The sequence below is a fragment of the Silurus meridionalis genome, chromosome 28 (assembly GCF_014805685.1).
Source record: "Silurus meridionalis isolate SWU-2019-XX chromosome 28, ASM1480568v1, whole genome shotgun sequence".
NCBI lineage: Eukaryota > Metazoa > Chordata > Actinopteri > Siluriformes > Siluridae > Silurus > Silurus meridionalis.
Window position 1 is genome coordinate 14,729,005 of NC_060911.1, and position 21,650 is coordinate 14,750,654.

At 40.4% G+C, this 21,650-nt stretch overlaps 4 protein-coding genes across 4 annotated transcripts; all 4 read left to right on the forward strand.

Moving 5' to 3' along the window:
• Positions 1-835: 835 nt before the first annotated feature.
• Positions 836-1,630, forward strand: LOC124381205 (cell wall protein DAN4-like; the record flags this gene model as incomplete). Its single annotated transcript, XM_046842623.1, has 1 exon — positions 836-1,630. A coding segment is annotated over one exon (795 nt), but the record flags the coding sequence as incomplete, so codon positions are not given.
• Positions 1,631-7,252: 5,622 nt separating this feature from the next.
• On the forward strand, positions 7,253-9,399 carry LOC124381103 (integumentary mucin C.1-like; the record flags this gene model as incomplete). The annotated part of the gene is made up of 6 exons (XM_046842479.1): positions 7,253-7,385; positions 7,687-7,730; positions 8,465-8,592; positions 8,794-8,855; positions 8,943-9,094; positions 9,182-9,399. Coding segments are annotated over exons 2-6 (600 nt in total), but the record flags the coding sequence as incomplete, so codon positions are not given.
• Positions 9,400-11,249: 1,850 nt separating this feature from the next.
• LOC124381206 (cell wall protein DAN4-like) lies at positions 11,250-12,902 on the forward strand. Its single transcript, XM_046842624.1, has 5 exons — positions 11,250-11,741; positions 12,298-12,359; positions 12,447-12,598; positions 12,686-12,850; positions 12,886-12,902. The coding sequence occupies exons 1-5, from the start codon at positions 11,661-11,663 to the stop codon at positions 12,900-12,902; spliced, it is 477 nt and encodes a 158-aa protein (XP_046698580.1). The 5' UTR covers positions 11,250-11,660.
• A 122-nt stretch (positions 12,903-13,024) lies between these two features.
• On the forward strand, positions 13,025-14,630 carry LOC124381104 (integumentary mucin C.1-like). Its single transcript, XM_046842480.1, has 4 exons — positions 13,025-13,409; positions 13,966-14,027; positions 14,115-14,266; positions 14,354-14,630. Exons 1-4 carry the CDS (start codon positions 13,329-13,331, stop codon positions 14,623-14,625), a joined length of 567 nt encoding a protein of 188 aa, XP_046698436.1. The 5' UTR covers positions 13,025-13,328; the 3' UTR covers positions 14,626-14,630.
• Positions 14,631-21,650: the final 7,020 nt, after the last annotated feature.

The window sequence follows — 21,650 nt, forward strand, 5'->3', positions numbered from 1 at the left end:
TACAACCGAGAGCACAACCACAATTACAAGCGCTCCTGCAACCGAGAGCACAACCACAACTATAAGCTCTCCTACAACTGAGAGCACAAACACAAGCACTCTCACAACTAAAAGCACAACCACAAGTGCTCCTGCAACCGAGAGCACAACCACAACTACAAGCGCTCCTACAACCGAGCACAACTACAAGCTCCTGCAACCGAGAGCACAATCACAACTACAAGCGCGTCAACAACCGAGAGCACAACCACAACTACAAGCGCTCCTACAACCGAGAGCACAACCACAACTACAAGCACTCCTACAACTGAGAACATAACTTCAAGCACTCCTACAACCGAGAGCACAACCACAACTACAAGCGCTTCAACAACCGAGAGCACAACCACAACTACAAGCGCTCCTACAAGCGAGAGCAGAACCACAACTACAAGCACTCACAACCGAGAGCACAACTACAAGCGCTCCTACAACCGAGAGCACAACCACAATTACAAGCGCTCCTGCAACCGAGAGCACAACCACAACTATAAGCTCTCCTACAACTGAGAGCACAAACACAAGCACTCCTGTAACCGAGAGCACAACTGCAACTACAAGCGCTCCTACAACCGAGAGCGCAACCACAACTACAAGCGCTCCTGCAATCGAGAGCACAATCACAACTACAAGCGCGTCAACAACCGAGAGCACAACCACAACTACAAGCGCTCCTACAACCGAGAGCACAACCACAACTACAAGCACTCCTACAACTGAGAACATAACTACAAGCGCTCCTACAACTGAGAGCACAACCAAAAGCACTCCTACAACCGAGAGCCCAACCACAACTACAAGCGCTCCTGCAACCGAGAGCACAACCACAAGCACTCCTACAACCGAGAGCACAACCACAACTACAAGCGATCCTACAACCGAAAGCGCAACCACAACCACAAGCGCTCCTACAACAGAGAGCGCAACCACAACTACAAGCGCTCCTAAACCCGAGAGCACAACCACAAGCGCTCCTACAACTGAGAGCACAAGTACAAGCACTCCTACAACTGAGAGTACAATCACAACTACAAGCACTCTCACAACCGAGAGCACAACCACAAGCACTCCTACAACCGAGAGCACAACCACAAGCACTCCTACAACCGAGAGCACAACCACAACTACAAGCGCTTCAACAACTGAGAGCACAACCACAACTACAAGCGCTCCTACAACCGAGAGCACAACCACAACTACAAGCACTCCTACAACTGAGAACATAACTACAAGCGCTCCTACAACCGAGAGCACAACCACAATTACAAGCGCTCCTGCAACCGAGAGTACAATCACAACTACAAGCGCTCCTACAACTGAGAGCACAACCAAAAGCACTCCTACAATCGAGAGCACAACCACAACTACAAGCGCTTCAACAACCGAGAGCACAACTACAAGCGCTCCTACAACCAAGAGCACAACCACAAGCGCTCCTACAACCGAGAGCACAAGTACAAGCACTGCTACAACCCAGACCACAACTTCAAGCGCTCCCACAACCCAGAGCACAACTACAGCTGAGAGCACAACTACAACTAAGAACACAACTACAACTGACAGCTTCTCAACAACAAGCTCGTCCACGACCACAACCCCAGCTTTAAGCAGCCCTTCAACAACAATTCCTCCAATGAATCCAACTTTTTACTTGACCTTCAGTATCATAGAAACTTTTGATGCAGCACTGGCCAACAACAACTCTCCACAGTTTGCTGCAAAATCTAAAAATATCCGTGGTCAGGTGTGTGTTTTATTGACACCGCATCCATTTACAATTTTGCCAGCTGATTCTCTTGCCAAAGAAGAATTTATAACAGTTTCAATATTATCTTTCTGTTAAGAACTAATTTAGAATATGTTTTGATTTCTATAAATAAAGTCAGATATTTAAAAGTCAGATTTAATAGATATACCAGAGGTCACACTTTATTACCTTTAATTATGTCTAGTATTAAATGTGAGAGACCAGTATATCAGAATGTTTTACATTGCTGTAATATCGGATTTATTTCTACTTTCCTGCAGGTTGAACCGTTGCTCAAGAGATCCTTTGCAAACTTCAAACAAATGGATATAGTCAAATTCAGGTATGAAGTAAAATATGGTCCTGAATATTTTTTGTTTGTTCATTTGTTGATTACTGGTTAAATTTGAACCTGTATCTCTACATGTGTGTCTCCTCAGGAATGGATCTACTATTACAGAGAGCAACCTTTATATGAATCCTAGTGACCCAAATGTTACTCTGGAACAGGTGAAATCCGTCTTCCTCGGTGGACTTTCCAGCTTTAACTTTACTGTTGATCCGAACTCCGTCAGTGTCACTCTTGGTCAGTATAACTGTACAGAGACTATCTGTGCTACTTATTGTTTAAAAATACACTAAAATGCTTTACACAAATGTATTTTTATGTGCTCTTAATTATATAATTATTATTTTGCAGGTAATTCCATGCCACCAGCGATTGCAAGCTCACTTTCCATGATATTGATGTCTGTTCTAACACTTCTACTATCAATATCATTGCACTTCGAGCTCTAGACCTGATCAGCGAACATACACAATCACCACTATGTACGATTCACAGTCATTCTCAAGATAAAAAGAAAATGTTATTTTTTTATAAACAAAATCATAAATCAAGAAATATTAATATATGAACTTTTGAAACTGGAGACTTCATGAGGGTTGTAAGTGAAAATATATCCACATTCTAACAGTCCTACAAGGATTTTCTTTCACTTCTATGTAAATCGTTTGAATGTTTTTCTACATCCATTAATGCTATAATAATATATTAATCATCAGAGTCCTTTCTGCAAATGCCTTTATTTAAGCTTCTGTCTCGCTGCTCTACCATACAGATTAATTTGAATTCATATTTCTGAGATGACCGTTTTCCAGCAATTTTTCAAATCTTTGCTAAGGACTTCTGTACCTGACTTAGTGTGGCCATTGAGTTTTGGACCAATGTTCTTGTGGTCAAGTTACTAAGTTGGAAAGGAGAGTTAGCCCTAATCAGAGTTTGGTGAATCTGGTGGTCCTATACTTCTGTTTTATATTTACACTGATCTTGGGTTTATATCCTGTCCAGATCTATGGTCAAATAGAATTTGATCATGGAGGTCAACATTAACAACATTGTGCATTTCTAGATCATGTCCAGTAATTGGTTTAAAAACTTATGTTTTATTTCACTTTTTTTGTCATGGATAATAGAATATATGTGTTAATGGTGATGTCAATATACTTAATTCCAAATAAAATTATCACTACACTTTTGCACCTGCTGTTGTGTTTTTTACTGTGTCTGAATTGCTAAGATCAAATTTGCTTAATGTCTAAAACACGCATAATTACTACAGACCACTTTTGGTAACTGGGAGAGTTTCTGATAGGGTGATGAATGTGAAGCTAGAAGATGAAAAAGTGATGATAAAAGTCATCAGTGCCTATACTCCACAGATGGGTTGTGAGATGGAGGAGAAGGGGAATTCTGGAGTGAGTGAGATGATGTGGTAGAAAGTGTACCTGGGAATAAAAAATTGGTGATTGGGGCAGACTTTAATGGGCATGTAGGTAAAGGGAACAGAGGTGATGAGAAGGTGATGGATAGGTATGGCTTTAAGGAGAGGAATGTGGAAGAGCAGGTGATGGTCGATTTTGTGAAAAGAAAGAAGATTAAATTGACCTAGTCCTCCTGGATACAGATCTGTATATTAGGATATACCTTAAGTATATAGGATACTGATATAAAACAGGAGGTTTTGCAGTTACATTTAATAATAATCTAATCATAAAACAAACTTCTGCAAATAAATTTAACACATTTGAAGGCCTCAATCCTGACTGTAGATTAGCATGACTATTGCGCTACAATTTTTCCTAGTATATAGGAGGGAAAGGGGGTTTAATATTGGCCTATAGTTAGACAGCTGACAAAAAGTTGGAATACTGTGTACAATGCAAAAAAAATGGATGGATCCTTTCCAAATGTGCAAGATGCCTATTCCACAGGCACTAATGCTTTCCCAAATCATCAAAGATGCAGGATTTTGAACTGAGCGCTGATAACAAACCAGATAGTCCCTCTCCTCTTTAGTCTGGAGGATGTGGTGTCCCTGGTTTTCCATTTGTCTGACCACAATACAGGTTTCCACTTTGCCTCAGTACATTTTAAATGAGCTTTGGCCCAGAGAGAATGAAATTTCTGGATCATGTACACGCATCAGAGGTGGGAGTAAGTTACTAAATGAAAGTCTCAAGTCAAGTCCAAGTCTTAACATTGCAAGTCAAAGTCAAGTCAAGTCATTCTGTTGTAAGGGTCAAGTCAAGTCAAGTCAAGTCATACTCTTTGTCAAGTCAAGTCAAGTCAAGTTGCAACTTAGTCATCAAGTCATACCAAGTTGCACACAGATTTGTTTGACACATTTTTTAACTCAGGGACTTTTATTACTTATTTAGACACAGAGGGCTGATGATGGGTTACAAAAATAAATAAATGAACTTGTGTGTAATAAAATATCGTTAAGAAGCACTTTAAATGCTCTAAAATAAAAATAAATTAAATGAACAAGTAAACAGTAATTAATATAACTTTTCCTATCTTGTGCTAGCCCTACATATAGTTATTTTGCTGTGATGTCCCCTATGAAAGTGTAAACTAAACAAAAACATTTAACATTTAAATTTAATCCAATTAGGCCAACGTGAACACCCTTAAAAAAAAAAATAAGGAACATATATCTGGGAATTTCATATTATTAAGTTTTTTAGACAGTAGAATGTGCTGATGTTCCCTTCTCAGGAGGAGTCCGAACTACAGCTGTTAAACTGGATCATTTCTATCTATGAATACCCTGATGTATCTGTGTAAACATGTGAACAGTCACATGCCCCATCTCAACATATAGTAATAATAATACCTATAAGTGTAAAGTATACTCTGTCATCTCATCAGACACCAAACAATGGGTTGCATACTCAAAGTAGAATATCAATATCAGAAAAAAAAAAAAAAATCTTACTGTGCAAGTGAGGCAGTGGTTTTTAAAAGGTGATGAACCCAACATTGTTTGTTCTGTTAAAAGATGTTATCCACAAACTATTATGATCATGTTACTCTAGGGCTTTTCATTCATTTTCTAATATCTTTAATAATGTAAAAAAAATAAAACTATCAGGTCATGCCCCAGTATTTATGGAGATATTTACCGTACATCAAACCATATTTATGTATTTGGCCATAACAACTTTAACCCTTGACCACTTCAATGTTAAACTGTGATGTTTGGACAGTTTAACAGGCAAATTACAGTGAATTGCATTTGCAAAAAATCAAACTGGACAAAAATGTATCGATCATTTGTGAGCGATGGGGTCAAATTATCACTCCCCCATGGCTGAATAGACGTTCAACTGGTGCACTAGATGCTGGAATTGCCATAAGCCTGGTAGTCACCTTAAATAAAGAGGGCAATGCATTCCTATTTATTATCCTCGGGGCTGGGGCTTGTGGTGTTGTTGCGGTGTCCATGTTGTCTTGTCCGCGGAGGGATCTGCTGTTTTGGCAGGCGGCAAGCAGCTTCCGGATAGCGTCTAGCGGTTTACGCATGACTTATATGTTCGCCGACTTATTGGAAAATATATAGTTCATTCTTAAATATATAAAAAAAATCACAATAATTGAAAAAAATTATTTTCTACAAGTCATTTCAAGTAAATAGGCACAAGTCCGAGTCAAGTCTAAAGTCACAAGGAGCAAGTCTAAAGTCAAGTCGAGTCTTTTCAGAGATCTAGTCAAGTCCAGAAAATTGTGACTCGAGTCTGACTCGAGTCAAGTCATATGACTCGAGTCTCCCACCTCTGACACGCATGCCCTAATAATCTTGCCTCATAATCTTGCACCCTCATACCTCTCTGACTTGCTTCATATCCAGTCTTGGGCAATAATGCATTACTAGTACATTTGACAGTAACTAATACTGTAACGCATTACTTTTTAAATAAAGTAACTCCGTTACCATTACCATATGGTGCGCTGTACTTTTTAATTGATTAATTTCGGCTGAAGTGTAGCCTACAGTCTGACCTGTTTACAGCAGCGACGCATTGTAGGATTAGTGGATGCCAACGACTGTAAACACAAAGAAGACGCACTGTGGGCGTGTCTCTGTTTATTCAGGTCTGTGCGGCAGTAATGGCGAGTCGAGGCGAGAGCAAGACGAGTTTCTCAAAGTGGAAATATGCTCAATATTTCACTTTAGTTGAGCATAAAGACAAAAACTTTTTAGTCAAATGTAAACTGTGTCTTTCTGGTTCGATGCTCGTATCTACTGCGATAAACAGCAACTCCAATCTGTTGAAGCTTCTCCAGAAACTCCATGCCTCGATGAAGCTAGAAGCTAGAAGCTAACCCGGTGTTCTCTTCTACATTGTTGATAGTTTTCATACTTCAGCTGTGAAAGGAACATTTTTAAAAGCTCAACAAAACAGCAGAAGCCACTTTAGTGTTTGATTGTGAATATATTATTCAGCTTGTTTTGTTATTTATTTCAGAAATCATTGTGATATATTCAGTTTGTGCTGCTCTGACTTAAATAAAATAGTGTTTAAAAATTACTTTGTGTTTAAGTCAGTTTTGTGTTTGTAGACCAGAACGCATAAAAGGGCATTAATGGGAACATTAAAGAGCGTTCGTTAAAAAGTAACTAAAAAGTTTTAACAGTAACGCATTACTTTTTGATGTAAATAATCAACAAAGTCATTGAGTTACTTTTTGAATGAAGTAACGAGTAACTGTAACTAGTTACTATTTCTTAGTAAGTAGCACAACACTGTTCATATCTACACCTCAAAGCGCACTCTTAAATCGTTCTAATTAAATCTTCTGAATTTAAATGAATAGTTTGTTTTTTCTGTAATATCTTAAATATGGTCGTATTCATGACATCATCGCTGCTATATTTAGATTAGTGTGAAAGTAAATGTGCTGCTTTTATAAGTAATTTTGCAACAATATTAAGTGAAACAAACCTTTAGAATAATGTTTGTTGTCTTCTATTATGGTGCAAATATCGATGTATCAGCGCAAAGAAATGGATAGCTCGGGAGACACTCCTTCGTTGGAATATTTCACGAAATTGCCACCATGTACATTCTAGTTATTGGTATGCTGTGAGTGTTAAACTGCCAGGGCACACATCCAGAAAATAATTAGCTCTCAAGCAGTTTTGACATCATAGGTTTGGCATAAAATTGGTTATATATCTACTTTACCGGTTCTGTATTTCACACTGTGACTGGATTGAAAACACTCTACATCTGCTGCCTGAACACACAGGTGAGAAATTACTTTATTTTCTTCTCAATCATGTAAAAGTACCAGACCAAAAGATGATCTGAAGATGTAATGATCGCTGAAATATAATGGCGGCTGTGAATATTATATATTTCTAAATATATACATAGTGTAGAAATTGGTTATATAATTGTTTCAATTATATCATTAAATTCAAATGGGATTAATATCAATAATTAATACATGGTCTAATAATCTTTACTTTCTTTAATGTTATTTGGTAAGATGTCTAAACTAGACATCTGGACTTTACTAAAAAGTTTTGTATTTGTATATTTGACAGCACAATGGACTGGAGGGTGATACTGGCTGTTTCGGTTCTGATTGGTAAGTGTTCTCTTTCTCCTATTACTTCCTAATTTTTCAGTTTTTGCTCTTACTTTCAATATCCTCCTCAAATAAAGCTCTTTTTTCACTCGCTCTTTCTTTTTGCCCGTCATCTGAATTCCATAGCAGGTTGATGTGTGTTACAGTACAATGTCTCTACAGTGCTACAGAAATATCAGATCTGATCTGTAGACTTTATACTAATAAATCTATATCTAACTTATTAGTAATAGTAGCTCATAGTGGCCTATGTGGATCAATACATGAAATTGCTTTCCTGTTGATTTTCCAGTTGAGGATATTATTATTACTATTGTTTACTATCATATTTATTACTATTGATAATTTTGGGTTTGGGTTTCTGCCCAAACAAATTGTGAGAGAGCATTATGGTTCCTATAGTAATCTTTTATTTGATGGTTTATTTCTAAAATACTTCATACAAGGTTCTCTACTATAAAACTAAAGTTGTGCACAATAAAGATCATCCAAGTTCATATGAAATCTATTGTTCCTACTTCAAAAAAGTTATTTCCACTAATCTAAACTAGCATTTTCAGATGTATATTTATTAAAGTTATACTCAACCGCTCGTAACAAGTCGAATCATTTTTGTAAACTTTGATTCCTTTGGGATCAATGAAGCACATAGTTCTGTTTATTTTATTTTTATTATCTACATATTTACACAAAAGTCTGTATATTGTATGTTTACCTTTTTTTTTATCTGACAGCCACTGGTACAGCAGAAAATCTGAAAGAATTTAACTTGACCTTCAGCATGAATGAAACCTTTGTTGAAGCTCTATCCAACACCAGCTCTCCTGAGTTTAAAAACAAATCAGCAAGTATCATTAACACGGTATGTTTTATTGGTAATAGAAATTATGAATAATTAACAAACATTTTCTTAAAAAAACTAATAATAATAATAATAATTACTGCCTGAATAATTCCACTTCTATATAAGACCATGTGAAGAAAATATAATGGAATAACTGCTAATGTATATGAAGTCAGTCTTCCATAAAACATCTCATTTTCAACTAATTATATTTTTCAGATTGCACCAATTTACAGAGCAGCCACTGTGAACTTCATCCAGATGATAATTTGTAGTTTCAGGTGAGAATTCATGTTTAAAGTCATCACAGTGAAAACATCATAATTCATACTTTACAGTTTTAACCTGTGTTTAACTTTGTGTTTTAGGAACGGTTCTACTGTGACAGACTCCATTCTTGAATTTACTAATAATGCCACCATTCCAACTATCTCCACGATCAAAGAAATCCTTGTGAATGCAACCAACATCTCAGACTTGAACATTATTACAGAGTCTATAAGTGTCACTGAGACGGCTGGTCAGTTTACACGTTCAAATATATTTCATTTAATAACCTTCTGTATGCAAACAAATTCTAATTACAATTTCACTTCTCAACTTACAGCAGCATCCTCTCCAGCATCAGACATCACTACAACCCCAAACACAACTACAACTGAGAGCACAACTACAAGCACAACTACGAGCACTGCTACACCTGAGAGCACAACTACAACCCCAAACCCACCTACACCCGAGAGCACAACTACAACTGAGAGCACAACTACAACCCCAAACACACCTACACCTGAGAGCACAACTACAACCCCAAACACACCTACAACTGAGAGCACAACTACACCTGAGAGCACAACTACAACCTTAAACATGCCTACACCTGAGAGCACAACTACAACCCCAAACACACCTACACCTGAGAGCACAACTACAACTGAGAGCACAACTACAACCCCAAACACACCTACACCTGAGAGCACAACTACAACCTTAAACACGCCTACACCTGAGGCACAACTACAACCCCAAACACACCTACACCTGAGAGCACAACTACAACCTTAAACACGCCTACACCTGAGAGCACAACTACAACCCCAAACACACCTACACCTGAAAGCACAACTACAACCTTAAACACACCTACAACTGAGAGCACAACTTCAACCCCAAACACACCTACACCTGAGAGCACAACTACAACCCCAAACACACCTACACCTGAGAGCACAACTACAACCCCAAACACACCTACACCTGAGAGCACAACTTCAAGCGCTCCTACAACACCTTCAGTAATGACTGCAGCATTTAACTTGACCTTTAGCATGAATGAAAGCTTTGTTGAAGCTCTCTCCGATCCCAACTCTCTTGTGTTTAAAAACAAATCTGCAAGAATCATTAACACGGTATGTTTTATTGGTGATGGAAATGATGATTAATTTACAAAACATTTAAATAATAATAATTACTGCCTGAATAATTCCACTGCTATATAAGACAATGTGAAGAACATATAATGGAATAAATGGTGTTTCCTGTAAAAGTGTACACATTAAAAAGGTCTTGTCTGATCAACCAATCAGAAGCCATGACTCAGTTTATAGAAAGCCAAATTCTTATTCATTATACAGATGAAAGCAGGTGTGGTGTCTGTCAGTTTAGTAGGAAAACCAGTAGGTACACCAGCAACATTCTGGATAAAACTGGACATTCCTGAAATATGTGCTGGTCATGCATGATTCCCTCATGTCTTACTGTGAATCCTGTAAAATCAATTACATTTGCAATACAATAGAACAATTAAACACAGGGAAACATTTAAACATTTATAAATGTCTGTATGTGACTCACTTATTAGCTTTATCAAGCTCTAGATCAAAAAGAGACAGAAACAAACTGCTGATGTATATGAAGTCAGTCTTCCATAAAACATCTCATTTTCAACTAATTATATTTTTCAGATTGCACCAATTTACAGAGCAGCCACTGTGAACTTCATCCAGATGATAATTTGTAGTTTCAGGTGAGAATTCATATTTAAAGTCATCACAATAAAAACATCATAATTCATACTTTACAGTTTTAACCTGTGTTTAACTTTGTGTTTTAGGAACGGTTCTACTGTGACAGACTCCATTCTTGAATTTACTAATAATGCCACCATTCCAACTATCTCCACGATCAAAGAAATCCTTGTGAATGCAACCAACATCTCAGACTTGAACATTATTACAGAGTCTATAAGTGTCACTGAGACGGCTGGTCAGTTTACACTTTCAAATATATTTCATTTAATAACCTTCTGTATGCAAACAAATTCTAATTACAATTTCACTTCTCAACTTACAGCAGCATCCTGTCCAGCATCAAACATCACTACAATCCCAAACACACCTACAACCAAAAACACACCTACACCTGAGAGCACAGCTACAACTGAGAGCACAACTACCACCCCAAACACACCTACACCTGAGAGCACAACTACAACCTTAAACATGCCTACACCTGAGAGCACAACTACAACCCCAAACACACCTACACCTGAGAGCACAACTACAACTGAGAGCACAACTACAACCCCAAACACACCTACAACTGAGAGCACAACTACAACTGAGAGCACAACTACCACCCCAAACACACCTACACCTGAGAGCACAACTACAACCTTAAACACGCCTACACCTGAGAGCACAACTACAACCCCAAACACACCTACACCTGAGAGCACAACTACAACCTTAAACACGCCTACACCTGAGAGCACAACTACAATCCCAAACACACCTACACATGAAAGCACAACTACAACCTTAAACACACCTACAACTGAGAGCTCAACTTCAACCCCAAACACACCTACACCTGAGAGCACAACTACAACCCCAAACACACCTACACCTGAGAGCACAACTACAACCCCAAACACACCTACACCTGAGAGCACAACTACAACCCCAAACACACCTACACCTGCGAGCACAACTACAACCCCAAACACACCTGCACCTGAGAGCACAACTTCAAGCGCTCCTACAACACCTTCAGTAGTGACTGCAGCATTTAACTTGACCTTCAGCATGAATGAAAGCTTTGTTGAAGCTCTCTCCGATCCCAACTCTCTTGTGTTTAAAAACAAATCTGCAAGAATCATTAACACGGTATGTTTTATTGGTGATGGAAATGATGAATAATTTACAAAACATTTAAATAATAATAATTACTGCCTAAATAATTCCACTGCTATATAAGACAATGTGAAGAACATATAATGGAATAAATGGTGTTTCCTGTAAAAAGTGTACACATTAGAAAGGTCTTGTCTGATCAACCAATCAGAAGCCATGACTCAGTTTATAGAAAGCCAAATTTTTATTCATTATACAGATGGAAGCAGGTGTGGTGTCTGTCAGTTTAGTAGGAAAACCAGTAGGTACACCAGCAACATTCTGGATAAAACTGGACATTCCTGAAATATGTGCTGGTCATGCATGATTCCCTCATGTCTTACTGTGAATCCTGTAAAATCAATTACATTTGCAATACAATAGAACAATTAAACACAGGGAAACATTTAAACATTTATAAATGTCTGTATGTGACTCACTTATTAGCTTTATCAAGCTCTAGATCAAAAAGAGACAGAAACAAACTGCTGATGTATATGAAGTCAGTCTTCCATAAAACATCTCATTTTCAACTAATTATATTTTTCAGATTGCACCAATTTACAGAGCAGCCACTGTGAACTTCATCCAGATGATAATTTGTAGTTTCAGGTGAGAATTCATATTTAAAGTCATCACAATGAAAACATCATAATTCATACTTTACAGTTTTAACCTGTGTTTAACTTTGTGTTTTAGGAACGGTTCTACTGTGACAGACACCATTCTTGAATTTACTAATAATGCCACCATTCCAACTATCTCCACGATCAAAGAAATCCTTGTGAATGCAACCAACATGTCAGACTTGAACATTATTACAGAGTCTATAAGTGTCACTGAGACGGCTGGTCAGTTTACACTTTCAAATATATTTCATTTAATAACCTTCTGTATGCAAACAAATTCTAATTACAATTTCACTTCTCAACTTACAGCAGCATCCTGTCCAGCATCAAACATCACTACAATCCCAAACACACCTACAACCAAAAACACACCTACACCTGAGAGCACAACTACAACTGAGAGCACAACTACCACCCCAAACACACCTACACCTGAGAGCACAACTACAACCTTAAACATGCCTACACCTGAGAGCACAACTACAACCCCAAACACACCTACACCTGAGAGCACAACTACAACTGAGGCACAACTACAACCCCAAACACACCTACACCTGAGAGCACAACTACAACCTTGAACACACCTACACCTGAGAGCACAACTACAACCCCAAACACACCTACACCTGAGAGCACAACTACAACCTTAAACACGCCTACACCTGAGAGCACAACTACAACCCCAAACACACCTACACCTGAGAGCACAACTACAACCTTAAACACGCCTACACCTGAGAGCACAACTACAACCCCAAACACACCTACACCTGAAAGCACAACTACAACCTTAAACACACCTACAACTGAGAGCACAACTTCAACCCGAAACACACCTACACCTGAGAGCACAACTACAACCCGAAACACACCTACACCTGAGAGCACAACTTCAAGCGCTCCTACAACACCTTCAGTAGTGACTGCAGCATTTAACTTGACCTTCAGCATGAATGAAAGCTTTGTTGAAGCTCTATCCGATCCCAACTCTCCTGAGTTTAAAAACAAATCTGCAAGAATCATTAACACGGTATGTTTTATTGGTGATGGAAATGATGAATAATTTACAAAACATTTAAATAATAATAATTACTGCCTAAATAATTCCACTGCTATATAAGACAATGTGAAGAACATATAATGGAATAAATGGTGTTTCCTGTAAAAAGTGTACACATTAGAAAGGTCTTGTCTGATCAACCAATCAGAAGCCATGACTCAGTTTATAGAAAGCCAAATTCTTATTCATTATACAGATGGAAGCAGGTGTGGTGTCTGTCAGTTTAGTAGGAAAACCAGTAGGTACACCAGCAACATTCTGGATAAAACTGGACATTCCTGAAATATGTGCTGGTCATGCATGATTCCCTCATGTCTTACTGTGAATCCTGTAAAATCAATTACATTTGCAATACAATAGAACAATTAAACACAGGGAAACATTTAAACATTTATAAATGTCTGTATGTGACTCACTTATTAGCTTTATCAAGCTCTAGATCAAAAAGAGACAGAAACAAACTGCTGATGTATATGAAGTCAGTCTTCCATAAAACATCTCATTTTCAACTAATTATATTTTTCAGATTGCACCAATTTACAGAGCAGCCACTGTGAACTTCATCCAGATGATAATTTGTAGTTTCAGGTGAGAATTCATATTTAAAGTCATCACAATGAAAACATCATAATTCATACTTTACAGTTTTAACCTGTGTTTAACTTTGTGTTTTAGGAACGGTTCTACTGTGACAGACACCATTCTTGAATTTACTAATAATGCCACCATTCCAACTATCTCCACGATCAAAGAAATCCTTGTGAATGCAACCAACATGTCAGACTTGAACATTATTACAGAGTCTATAAGTGTCACTGAGACGGCTGGTCAGTTTACACTTTCAAATATATTTCATTTAATAACCTTCTGTATGCAAACAAATTCTAATTACAATTTCACTTCTCAACTTACAGCAGCATCCTGTCCAGCATCAAACATCACTACAATCCCAAACACACCTACAACCAAAAACACACCTACACCTGAGAGCACAACTACAACTGAGAGCACAACTACCACCCCAAACACACCTACACCTGAGATCACAACTACAACCTTAAACATGCCTACACCTGAGAGCACAACTACAACCCCAAACACACCTACACCTGAGAGCACAACTACAACTGAGAGCACAACTACAACCCCAAACACACTACACCTGAGAGCACAACTACAACCTTAAACACGCCTACACCTGAGAGCACAACCACAACCCCAAACACACCTACACCTGAGAGCACAACTACAACTGAGAGCACAACTACAACCCCAAACACACCTACACCTGAGAGCACAACTACAACCTTAAACACGCCTACACCTGAGAGCACAACTACAACCCCAAACACACCTACACCTGAGAGCACAACTACAACCTTAAACACGCCTACACCTGAGAGCACAACTACAACCCCAAACACACCTACACCTGAAAGCACAACTACAACCTTAAACACACCTACAACTGAGAGCACAACTTCAACCCCAAACACACCTACACCTGAGAGCACAACTACAACCCCAAACACACCTACACCTAAGAGCACAACTACAACCCCAAACACACCTACACCTGAGAGCACAACTACAACCCCAAACACACCTACACCTGAGAGCACAACTACAACCCCAAACACACCTGCACCTGAGAGCACAACTTCAAGCGCTCCTACAACACCTTCAGTAGTGACTGCAGCATTTAACTTGACCTTCAGCATGAATGAAAGCTTTGATGAAGCTCTATCAGATCCCAACTCTCCTGAGTTTAAAAACAAATCTGCAAGAATCATTAACACGGTATGTTTTATTGGTGAAGGAAATGATGAATAATTTACAAAACATTTAAATAATAATAATAATTACTGCCTGAATAATTCCACTGCTATATAAGACAATGTGAAGAACATATAATGGAATAAATGGTGTTTCCTGTAAAAAGTGTACACATCAGAAAGGTCTTGTCTGATCAACCAATCAGAAGCCATGACTCAGTTTATAGAAAGCCAAAGTCTTCTTTACTATACAGCTGGAACCAGGTGTGGTGTCTGTAAGTTTAGTAAGAAAACATCTGCTGAGTGTCTGGTGGTCCGCACATAGGCCTCTCCTCGGAGGGCCATAGCAGACAAACAGTTGCTCTGACTTTCTTCACAGACTTGTTCTGTGGATGTATAACTCTGTGGCCTTGAAAGGAGGAGGAAGAATGCCTGGAGCCTAACAGGTCGTGGGATGACTTAGGGTACCTATAAAATAAAGAAAGGCACTGGCCATGCCTGGAGTAATCTCCAGGAAAGAGGGGGCCGCAGAGAGGGTCTGAAGATCGACCACTCTCTTGTGAGAGGAAATAACCAGGAGGTACACAGTCTTGACTGTGAGGAACCTCCAAAGCACCTTGGCCAACGGCTCGTAGAGAGGCTTTGATAGGGCCTCCAAGATGATTTCCAAGTCCCAGGCAGGCACTCTAGACCCTTTGGTGAACTGTTCCTGAAGGAATGACCTCCTTGACCTCCTTGTGTAGGGAGCTCTGGATTAGAGAATGGTCTCTACCACCTCGGTAGAGAGAGACCCTAAGCTAGGAGATGTGCCCCCTCTGGGGTCACAGCCACAGCTTCCACAGCTCTGGGCAGGGGTGACATACTGTGCCCCCTGCCTGAGAGAGATCCCTCCTAAGAGGAATCTTCTACGGAGGGTCTTGGAGAAGGACTACCAGGTCCACAAACCATGGTCTGCCTGGCCACCATGGGGCCCCTGGAAGGAGATGGACTTCGTCCCAGCGAACTCTCTCCTGAACTCCCAGGAGCAGTGTGACAGGGGAAAAGGCATCCAGCCCTAGAGGGACTGGGGGTGTTATGCAGAACCAGAGGGGACAATTTGGTGTCTCTCGAGTCACAAGCAGGTCCACCTGAGCTTTGTTAAATCTTCCACAAATTTGCTCTATTACCTCAGGTTAAAGTCACCATTCCCGGGGCCTCAGCCCATGTCTCGAGATGGCTGCTCGCTCGTTTAAGTGGCCTGGGATTTACACTGCCCTCGAGGAGAGCAACTTTCCCTGGGCCCACAGGAGGATCTGACATGCCAGCTTGTATAGGCAGCAAGGTTGCAGACCCCCCCTGGGGGTTGATGTAGGAACCACAAACGTGTTGTCCATATGGACTAACACATGGTAGCCCTTGAGGTCTGGAAGGAAATGCTTAATGCTTGAAGCATGACCATCATCTCCAGGCAATTGATATGCAATGCATGATGGGGCCTTTACCCAGAGAGCTTGGGTGGAGCAGCCATTCCTGACCACTCCCCAGCCTGTGAGGGACGTATCTGTCATAAGCGTTATGCGGCGACCAGGAACTCCCAGTATGGGGCCTGAGACAGGAACCCAAGATCTCTTCACATATCTAAGGCACGTAGGACTCACCACGTGACCTTGTTCGTATGGAGTGGATTGCCCCTCCGAGAGAATCATCAGGCTCTGAGCCACCTCTTAAGGGGCCTCATGCAGGAGGCCAAGTGGAATCACATTTGACGCTGCCGCCCTTAGACTCAGCAGACTTAAGATGCCTTTCGGTAGACAAAAGAGCGGCTATGGACTGGTCAACGGCCATAACGGTCTCTTACATGCCCTTAGAGCCTTAGAACCATTCCAAAAGCATTGTTGACTTAGCTCGAGTTCCTGAAAGGGAACCAGTAGGTACACCAGCAACATTCTGGATAAAACTAAACATTTCTGCAATATGTGCTGGTCATGCATGATTCCCTCATGTCTTACTGTGAATCCTGTACAATAAATTACATTTGCAATACAATAGGACAATTGAACATGTCGAAACATTTAAACATTTATAAATGTCTGTATATGACTCACTTATTAGCTTTATCAAGCTCTAAATCTAAAAGAGACAGAAACAGACTGCTAATGTATATGAAGTCAGTCTTCCATTAAACACCTACTTATTTTCAAATAATTATATTTTTCAGATTGCACCAATTTACAGACAAGCCACTGCAAACTTCATCCAGATGATAATTTGTAGTTTCAGGTGAGAATTAATATTTAAATTCATTACAATGAAAACATCATAATTCATACTTTACAGTTTTAACCTGTGTTTAACTTTGTGTTTTAGCAATGGTTCTACTGTAACAGACTCCATTCTTGAGTTTACTAATAATGCTGCCATTCCAACTAACTCCACGATCAAAGAAATCCTTGTGAATGCAACCAACATCTCAGTCTTGAACATTATTACAGAGTCTATAAGTGTCACTGGGACGGCTGGTCAGTTTACACTTTCAAATATATTTCATTTAATAACCTTCTGTATGTGAACAAATTCTAATTACAATTTCACTTCCCAACTTACAGCAACATCCTGTCCAGCATCAGACATCACTACAACCCCAAACACACCTACAACCCCAAACACAACTACAACTGAGAGCACAACTACAATCACTCCTACACCCAAGAGCACAACTACAATCACTCCTACAACTATGAGCACAACTACAATCACTCCTTCAACCGAGAGCACAACTACAATCACTCCTACAACCGAGAGCACAAGTACAATCACTCCTACACCTGAGAGCACAACTACAATCACTCCTACTACCCAGAGCACAACTAGAAGCATTTCTACAACACCTTCAGTAGTGGCTGCAGCATTTAACTTGACCTTCAGCATGAATGAAAGCTTTGTTGATGCTCTATCCGATCCCAACTCTCCTGAGTTTAAAAACAAATCTGCAAGAATCATTAAAGAGGTATGTTTTATTGGTGATGGAAATGATAAATCATTTACAAAACATTTTAATTTTTAAAATTAAATATATAAATTACTGCCTGAATAATTCCACTGCTACAGTGAGGAAAATAAGTATTTGAACACCCTGCTATTTTGCCAGTTCTTCCACTTAGAAATCATGGAGGGGTCTGAAATTGTCATCCTAGGTGCATGTCCACTGTGAGAGACATAATCTAAAAAAAAAATCCAGAAATCACAATGTATGATTTTTTAACTATTTATTTGTATGATACAGCTGCAAATAAGTATTTGAACACCTGAGAAAGTCAATGTTAATATTTGGTACAGTAGGCTTTGTTTGCAATTACAGAGGTCAAACGTTTCCTGTAGTTTTTCACCAGGTTTGCACACACTGAGGAGGAAATTTTGGCCCACTCCCTCACACAGATCTTCTCTAGTTCAGTGAGGTTTCTGGCCTGTCGCTGAAAAACACAGAGTTTGAGCTCCCTCCAAAGATTCTCTATTGGGTTTAGGTCTGGAGACTGGCTAGGCCACACCAGAACCTTGATATGCTTCTTACAGAGCTACTCCTTGGTTATCCTGGCTGTGTGCTTCAGGTCATTGTCATGTTGGAAGACCCAGCCTTGACCCATCTTCAATGCTTTAACTGAGGGAAGAAGGTTGTTCCCCAAAATCTCGCAATACATGGCCCCGGTCATCCTCTCCTTAATACAGTGCAGTCGCCCTGTCCCATGTGCAGAAAAACATTCCCAAAGCATGATGCTACCACCCCCATGCTTCACAGTAGGGATGGTGTTCTTGGGATGGTACTCATCATTCTTCTTCCTCCAAATACGTTTAGTGGAATTATGACCCAAAAGTTCTATTTTGGTCTCATCTGACCACATGACTTTCTCCCATGACTCCTCTGGATCATCCAAATGGTCATTGCCAAAATTAAGACGTGCCTGAACATGTGCTGGTTTAAGCAGGGGAACCTTCCGTGCCATGCATGATTTCAAACCATGACATCTTAGTGTATTACCAACAGTAACCTTGGAAACGGTGGTCCCATCTCTTTTCAGGTCATTGACCAGCTCCTTCCGTGCAGTTCTGGGCTGATTTCTCACCATCCTTAGGATAATTGAGACCCCACGAGGTGAGATCTTGCATGGAGCCCCAGTCTGAGGGAGATTGACAGTCATGTTTAGCTTCTTCCATTTTCTAATGGTTGCTCCAACAGTGGACCTTTTTTTCACCAAGCTGCTTGGCATTTTCCCCGTAGCCCTTTCCAGCCTTGTGGAGGTGTACAATTCTGTCTCTAGTGTCTTTGGACAGCTCTTTGGTCTTGGCCATGTTAGTAGTTGGATTCTTACTGATTGTATGGGGTGGACAGGTGTCTTTATGCAGCTAACGACCTCAAACAGGTGCATCTAATTTAGGATAATAAATGTAGTGGAGGTGGACATTTTAAAGGCAGACTAACAGGTCTTTGAGGGTCAGAATTCTAGCTGATAGACAGGTGTTCAAATACTTATTTGCAGCTGTATCATACAAATAAATAGTTTAAAAATCATATATTGTGATTTCTGGATTTTTTTTTTAGATTATGTCTCTGATTATGAAGACAACACAAGACAGTGCAGGACAATACACAATACACAAAATATAAAAATAAGAATAGCAGTAGCTCCGCCAGTAAAACCTGTCATGACAGAATAAGGTGCACAGTAGCAGAAAAATGTAAACAGAAAAATTCTACAATAGCAGCAATCAAAATAAACTGAACAGTGACCAAAGGATTTGGACAGAATATTGTGCAAAGAAAGAAATTCCCGGAAGATCAGCAACAAACGGCATGTAAACATTTTGCGATAATGAAGAGTGTGAATGGTGCTGAAACCTGGGTGTGCGAAGTGTATGATGTGTGTTGAGTCCGGTTGTACAGATCAGTCACACAGTTGTGTGTAAGTGTGTGTGAGAAAGTTCAGTTCAGATGTTTGTTGAGCAGCCTGATGGCTTGCGGGAAAAAACTGTTGCACAGTCTTGATGTGACGGCCCGAATGCTTCGGAACCGTTTCCCTGATGGTAGGAGGGTGTGTGACGGGTGTGTGTGGTCATCCACAATGTTGTGTGCTTTGCGGCTGCAGCGTGTGGTGTAACTGTCCATGATAGAAGGGAGAGAGATCCAGATAATCTTCTCAGCTGTCCTCATTATCCTCTGTAGGGTCTTGCGAGACGGTGCAATTCCCAAACCAGGCAGTGATGCAGCTCCTCAAGATGCTCTCGATGGTCCCTCTGTAGAACATGGTCAGGATGGGGGGAGGGAGATGAGCTTTCCTCAGCCTTCTCAGGAAGTAGAGACTCTGCTGGGCTTTCATGGTGATGGAGCTGGTGTTGAGTGACCAGGTGAGGTTGTCCGCCAGATGAACACTAAGAAATTTGGTGCTCTTGATGATCTCCACTGAGATGATCAGTGGAGAATGGTCGCTCTGTCCTCTCCTGAAGTAAACAACCATCTCTTTAGTTTTGTCCACGTTCAGAGACAGGTTGTCGGCTCCACACCAGGCTGTTAACCGTTGCATACTTTATGTGCCTCATGACGAGCCTCTCGAAGCACTTCATCATGATTGGTGTGAGTGCAACAAGACGATAGTCATTTAGGCAGGAGACAGAAGACTTCTTCGGCACAGGAATGATGGTCATCATCTTGAGGCACGTAGGAACAGTGGCGCTGCTCAGGGAGATGTTGAAGATGTCGGTAAAGACATCCGCTAGCTGTTTTGCACATTCCCTGAGCACTCTGCCAGGAATGTTGTTTGGTCCAGCAGACTTCCGTGGGTTAACTCTGCATAGAGTTTTCCTCACTTCAGCTGTGGTTAGACAGAGCACCTGGTCACTGGGAGGAGGGATGGTCTTCCTCGCCACCACGTTGTTCTGCATCTCGAACCGGGCGTAGAAGTCGTTCAGCGCGTCTGGGAGTGAGGTGTCACGGTCACAATCAGGTGATGTGGTCTTGTAATTCGTGATTGCCTGGATGCCCTGCCACATGCGCCGGGTTTCTCTGCTGTCCTGGAAGTGGCCATGGATTCTCTTGGCGTGTGCGCGCTTCGCCTCTCTGATGGCACGGGACAGTTTGCCCCTTGCTGTTTTTAAGGCCGTCTTGTCCCCGGCTCTGAAGGCAGAGTCTCTTGTTTTTAGCAGCGCACGCACCTTGGCGGTCATCCATGGCTTCTGGTTGGAGCGTGTAGTGATGGTCTTGGAGATAGTCACGTCATCAATGCACTTGCCTATGTAGCTGGTCACTGTTGACATGTACTCCTCCAAGTTGATGAAATCGCCATTAGTTGCAGCTTCCCTGAACATGTCCCAGTCAGTGCATTCAAAACAGTCCTGGAGAGCAGACATGGATCCTGCTGGCCAGGTTCTCACTTGTTTTCGAGCTGGTCTTGAACACCTGCTGAGTGGT

Excerpts from the sequence above, each read along its gene's own strand:
- LOC124381206 (XM_046842624.1), top strand. The coding sequence starts at position 11,661 with ATGAATGAAAGCTTTGTTGAAGCTCTCTCCGATCCCAACTCTCTTGTG. Across the intron at positions 12,360-12,446 it reads ATGATAATTTGTAGTTTCAG|GAACGGTTCTACTGTGACAG; the intron begins GTGAGAATTCAT and ends TTTGTGTTTTAG. Across the intron at positions 12,599-12,685 it reads AAGTGTCACTGAGACGGCTG|CAGCATCCTGTCCAGCATCA; the intron begins GTCAGTTTACAC and ends CTCAACTTACAG.
- LOC124381104 (XM_046842480.1), top strand. The coding sequence starts at position 13,329 with ATGAATGAAAGCTTTGTTGAAGCTCTATCCGATCCCAACTCTCCTGAG. Across the intron at positions 14,028-14,114 it reads ATGATAATTTGTAGTTTCAG|GAACGGTTCTACTGTGACAG; the intron begins GTGAGAATTCAT and ends TTTGTGTTTTAG. Across the intron at positions 14,267-14,353 it reads AAGTGTCACTGAGACGGCTG|CAGCATCCTGTCCAGCATCA; the intron begins GTCAGTTTACAC and ends CTCAACTTACAG.